The 5,652-nt window shown below is 51.8% G+C and overlaps 1 protein-coding gene across 1 annotated transcript; it reads left to right on the top strand.

The window, feature by feature from the left end:
• Nucleotides 1-1,494: 1,494 nt before the first annotated feature.
• Nucleotides 1,495-5,196, top strand: MAFB (MAF bZIP transcription factor B). Its single transcript, XM_066198754.1, has one exon. The coding sequence runs from the start codon at nt 2,133-2,135 to the stop codon at nt 3,066-3,068; it is 936 nt and encodes a 311-aa protein (XP_066054851.1). The 5' UTR covers nt 1,495-2,132; the 3' UTR covers nt 3,069-5,196.
• The last annotated feature ends 456 nt before the right edge of the window (nt 5,197-5,652 follow it).

Here is a 5,652-nt window from a genome sequence, read left to right on the forward strand (position 1 = left end):
TGCGGAGGAGCGGGACAGGCGGGTCCGGGCTGCGGGTATCGCCGCGGAGCTGGCGGGGGTCCCGCAGGGACGGACCCTCACCGGGAGATCTCTGGGGTCTCCTCAGTGTTGTCCCGGCTCCAGAAAGGCCGTTCCCTCCTCATAATTCTCGGGAAAGCAGACAGACCCTGAACTTTTTTTGTTATTTTGACTAAATAAACAGGGGGATGGGAGGGTGGTACAGGGGATTCTGAGGGGCAGAGGAGGAGGCGCAGCCCCGGAGCGGCGTGGCCAGGCCGGGATCGAGGCAGCTCCGCTCCCGCGGCCGCTCCCGCATCGCTCCGGCCCCGCACGCCCGTCCCCTTTTCCGGGTGCTCTCTCCCGGCTGTTATTCTGAAAACGGACACTTGGGGTCGTACTTTCTGTCTGTTTGAGCTTGAAAGCGGTGTAAAAAGAAGCCCTAATCTCCCTTAATCGTTACAAAATGTTAAAAAAAAAAAAAAATCCTGTTACCGGACCAAGAAAAAAAAAAAAGAAATTAAAAAAAAAAAATCTTACAAACTGAATACTCCTTTGCATGCAGTCACTCTCTCAGGGAACAGCAGAGGAAAGCAAACACGGTCCCCTCAGAACCGAAATGTAATGATGTTTTCTCCCTTCTCTCCCTAATATTTGCAATTGTCTGTGTCGATGCCTTTGCTTTCCTTTAGGGAGAGATTTGCTTCCTGTAACCGGGAGGGTTTCCCCGGTCGTACACGAAGCGCTGACAGCCGTGCCGAGCCGGTGCTTCCCTCCCCGCTTGTCCCCCTCGGCTCCTCCCGCAGCCCGGCACTCGCTCCCGGCCGGACCCGCTGCGCGTTCGCGGCCGGTTTTCCCCCGGTGCGTTCGCACCGGGGCCGCTTACATAAAGTTGAAAGGGTGGATGCCTGTGCGTGGCACGGGGAGAAGCTCCCTGCCTTGAGATCCGCTACGGGACGGCAGCGGGCAAAAGAAGGGGCACTTTGTTATATTTTAGAACAAAGGAGACGGGCAGGATGTCCCCGAGGCCCCCCCCCCCCCCCCTCCTTTGTGGGCTGCAGAGGCCGAAAAGCACGGGAAGGAAAGGGAGCAGATAAATAAATAAATAAATAAATAAATAAATAAATAAATAAATAAATAAATAAATAAATAATCAAGCAGCGAAATGAAATAAATAAGTGGGAAGAAGGCGCGGGCGCTGGAGGGGGAGCCGGGGAGAGCCCGGAGGTGCGGGCTGGGAGCGGCGGGCGCTCAGCTGGCGCTGCGGAGCTGTCACGGCGCGGCCCGGCCCCGCCCGGCCCCGCCGCCGCGCTGCCATTGGCGCGGCCGCCGCCGGCCCCGGCCCCCGCCGCGCTCTCGGCGGGCACGGCCGTATAAGAAGCCAAGGGGGGCTGCACTGTGATCACAGCTGCACAACGAGCGCTGGCGGCGGCAGCTACAGCAGAGACCTGGGCTGTGCTTGTCCCCCTTCTCCTTTTTTTTTTTTTTTTTTTTTTTTTTTTTTTTTTTTTTTTTTTTTCCTCCTCCTTCCCCTCCTTCCTCCCCCTTTTCCCTCCCCTTCGCCTGCGCTGCCACAGCCACCGAAACTCCCGTGCAGAGCCCCGCCGCCGCCGGTAGCCCGTGCGCTGCCCCGGCCCTCGCTCGGGCTGGAAAGTTGCGGCAGGCTCCGGGCTCGGCTGCCGCGGGGAGGGGGCTCCGGACTTACAAAACCCGGCCGGGGGCACGGGCTGGGCGATTGCACCGACCTTCTTCTTCCTGCACAGACCCGAAGGCAGCATCTTTGTTTTGTTTTGCTTTTGCCCTTCCTGCTACCGCTCCTTTCTCCTTGCGACCGGGCGCCTGGGAGCCGGGAGCTGCCGCAGCCCGCGGCGCGGGGCGAGCGCTGACACCGAGAGCCAGGAGCCAGCCAGGCGGCCCCGGCGGCCGGCTCGTCCTTGGCTTTGTTGCTCCGGACTGAAGAAGCCCCAGAAACCGGGAGAAGGAGGCGGCGGAGGAGGGGGACCGGAGGAAAGGAAGCGAGAGCTGAAAGCCAAAGTTGGTTTGGAATAGAGGAGCGCGGCCAGCCCTCTGCCAGACTGCGCGCTGGGGTGAAGTCTCCAGCCCCCTCCGCCGGGAGAGGTGCCCGCAAGACAGCGATGGCCGGAGAGCTCAGCATCGGAGCCGAGCTGCCCACTAGCCCGCTGGCCATGGAGTACGTGAACGACTTCGACTTGATGAAGTTCGACGTGAAGAAGGAGCCCCTGGGCAGGAACGACCGCTCGGGCAGGCACTGCACTCGCCTGCAGCCGGCCGGCTCCGTCTCCTCCACCCCCATCAGCACCCCCTGCAGCTCCGTGCCCTCCTCGCCCAGCTTCAGCCCCACCGAGCAGAAGACCCACTTGGAGGACCTGTACTGGATGGCCAACAGCTACCAGCAGATGAACCCCGAGGCGCTGAACCTCACCCCAGAGGACGCTGTTGAAGCCCTCATTGGGTCCCACCAGGTGTCCCAGCAGCTGCAGGGCTTCGAGGGCTTCCGGGCCCACCACCACCACCATCATCACCATCACCAACACCACCACCAATACCCCGCAGTCACTCATGAAGACCTGGCCGGCAGTGGGCACCCTCACCATCACCACCATCATCACCACCAGGCCTCTCCCACTCCCTCCACCTCCTCCAGCTCCTCCCAGCAGCTCCAGAACTCGCACCAGCAGCATCCCCCCTCCAGCAGCGTGGAGGACCGGTTCTCAGATGACCAGCTGGTCTCCATGTCTGTGAGGGAGCTCAACAGGCACCTCCGAGGCTTCACCAAAGACGAGGTGATTCGCCTCAAGCAGAAGAGGAGGACCTTGAAGAACAGGGGCTATGCCCAGTCCTGCAGGTATAAACGTGTCCAGCAGAAACACCACCTGGAGAACGAAAAGACGCAGCTCATTCAGCAGGTGGAACAGCTCAAGCAAGAAGTGACCCGGCTCGCCAGAGAGAGAGACGCCTACAAGCTCAAGTGTGAGAAACTTGCCAGCAATGGCTTCAGAGAGGCCGGCTCCACCAGTGACAACCCGTCTTCCCCTGAGTTCTTCATGTGAGTGCTTAACAAAAATAATTAAAAAACAAACAAAAACCCCCCACCCCCCAAACCTGACCCCTGTCACCTTCCCCCCCTTCCCGCTCCCATCCTCCTCTGACATCTCCATCCATCCGTCTGCTTGACTAGAGAGAAAGGAGGAGAGAAAAATAGAGACTTGATTTTTTTTTTTTCAGCATCCAGTCTTCTAGAGTAGCTGTGGGAAAAGTAGGCTGGGGGTGGGGATGGGAGAGGTAAAGTGCAACTTTTTGACTTTCGTGTGCAAGTTATAGAGAGAGACAGAGGCAAAGGAGAAAAGGACAAGTGAAGCGTTTTATAGATCGCTTACTTGCAGAGCGAGATGGACTTTAAAAGAATAATAATAAAAAAAGGACAATGATCAAGCCATCGATAACATACTGCCTGGTTGGACAGAGAGAGGACATATACAGCACCATCTCATGCACAATTTACCTGCTTGGAAAAAGAGAATAAATAAAAAGGACAATATATGCAAACTCTTCATATATTGCCTGCTTTGAGAAATAAGTTACAGGACTCAGATGGGACATTCAATCTAAGAAAAGAAAGAATGAAAGAAAAAAAAACTCATCAATTTTATTGCCTGCTTGATTATATAGAAAAATACGAAAATCTGCATTAAAAATATTAATCCTGCATGCTGGACATGTATGGTAATAATTTCTATTTTGTACCATTTTCTTGTTTAACTATAGCATGTTGATCATCGATCATAGATTTCTGTTGTTGTTTTGTTTCATCAATAAGAAAAGCATCACAAGTTATCGAACTTTTTACTGCTTGTGCAGTTTTGTTCGTTGGTTTTGCTCTTGTTTTCTTTTATGGTTGTTAGCTTGTAAATATCTGCTACTTCAAACCGTACAGGATAAAAATACACAAAAAACAAAATAACATTTCAGCAGGCTGGTTATACGGTTTGTTTGGTGTTAAAGAGATACTTAAAGAAAAAAAAAGTTATGGGCATTTTGCATTAGAAAAAAACCAACTTTGTATATCTGGTGCACTTTTAAGTTGTATTTTTATTTTTTTTGGTTAGTTTTCATTTTGGTTTTTGTTTGTTGGGGCAGAAGCAAAAACGCCTGAATGGCATTGACAAACCTAAACTTAACAGGGAAAAACCCTCCTCGGTCACTAGAACCTACTCCATGCCTTAAAGTGGCAGCGAAGCTCTTTCCTCCAGGACAATTCCCTGCCTGAGTGGTTTGGCTTGGCCAGATAATTTCCCTTCTGATTGTACACTCAGGAAGCGAAGGACGGACGAGATACGAGTTCCATTAAAAAAAAACAACACCCCCCCCCCCAAAAAAAAAAAAAAAACAAAACAAAAACAACTGCCCCTAGATTTTCGGTAAATAAAGAGGAAAAAACAACCCCAAATCCTTCTCGTTACGAGTCAAGCTGCGATAGCAGCGAGGGCTCCGTGTCGCCACTGAAGTTGGGTTTCTCAATGGCAGCAGCTGATGAGTGGGCTGGGAAAGCATTTAAATTTAAAACTTTTTTTAAGAAGACATACTGCAACTTTTAAGTGTATTCTTTTGCAATGATTTGTAATCTGCTTCTCTGCTTCCCTATGCAGCGAGTGAAAGTTTTAGCCAAAATTTATTTGCAGTTGTATAGTAGTAGTAGTTTGGAGTCTTATGGGTGTTTTTATTACTTTTTTTTTTTCCTCCTGCAGGTCAGTAAAAGGATTTACGTTGCACTGACAAAAATACCAAAATGAAAACTTATTTTTTAGTTTCCTTTTAGGATAGCTGGCACTGCTGGCCGGATGCATTTTAAGTTTGTATTAGTTTATAAATTAACAGTAATAACAAGATTGTAATGAACAGCATGGTGCTTGCAGTTTTAAATATTGTGGATATTAGTCATGCATCAGAAAACGATCTTTGGTTTTTACTGATTCAACTGTGTTGAAATCAAAACATTGCAGCAGCGGAAAAAAATTGTTTTTATTTCATGTAAAGTTCTGAAGGGATCAATTTCAAATCCTGCTTATGATATGAAAAATATTAAAAAAACTGGTCTATTGTAGTTTTATTCAGACTGGTTTCTGTTTTTGGTTATTAAAATTGTTTCCTATTTTGCTTATTAAAATCATTGAAATGGCATTTCTTGGAGGAACTTGCTTCTCTGACGTCTCGTGCTCCAAAAAAAAGAACAGAAAAGTTGTAGCCTCGTCCCTGTCCTCACCCTGCTGCCGGCGCCGGGCTTGTGGGGGGCTGCGGCCCGGGGGGGGGGCTTGGGGCTGCTTTGCCCTCTCGGGAACGCTGCTGCTCGCAGGGTAGGAGCGCTCAGCCTTCCCCCTCCTCTCCTGGGGTCGGAGCTGGCCCGTGGCAGGGGGAGCATCACCGCAACCCCTCCGGGGCGAGCGGAGCGGCGGGAGCCCCGCGCCGGGCCCGGCTCCGCCGGGGTGTTCGCCCGGCGCTCCGCTGCCCCGCCGGGAGCGGGACTGTCCGGCCCGGCCAGCCCCGGGCTGGGACAGCGCTGACGGCAGGCACTTCCATTATTTTTTTTTTTTTTTTCATTAGCAAAGGCGAGAACTTGGACAAGTCTGTCCTTTCCCC

This window comes from Chamaea fasciata, unplaced genomic scaffold (genome assembly GCF_029207755.1).
Source record: "Chamaea fasciata isolate MVZ Bird 193981 ecotype frontalis unplaced genomic scaffold, bChaFas1.0.hap1 SCAF_17, whole genome shotgun sequence".
Taxonomy (NCBI): Eukaryota; Metazoa; Chordata; class Aves; order Passeriformes; family Sylviidae; genus Chamaea; species Chamaea fasciata.

What these genes read in the sequence shown, in the direction of transcription:
- MAFB (XM_066198754.1), top strand. Translation starts at nt 2,133, where the DNA reads ATGGCCGGAGAGCTCAGCATCGGAGCCGAGCTGCCCACTAGCCCGCTG.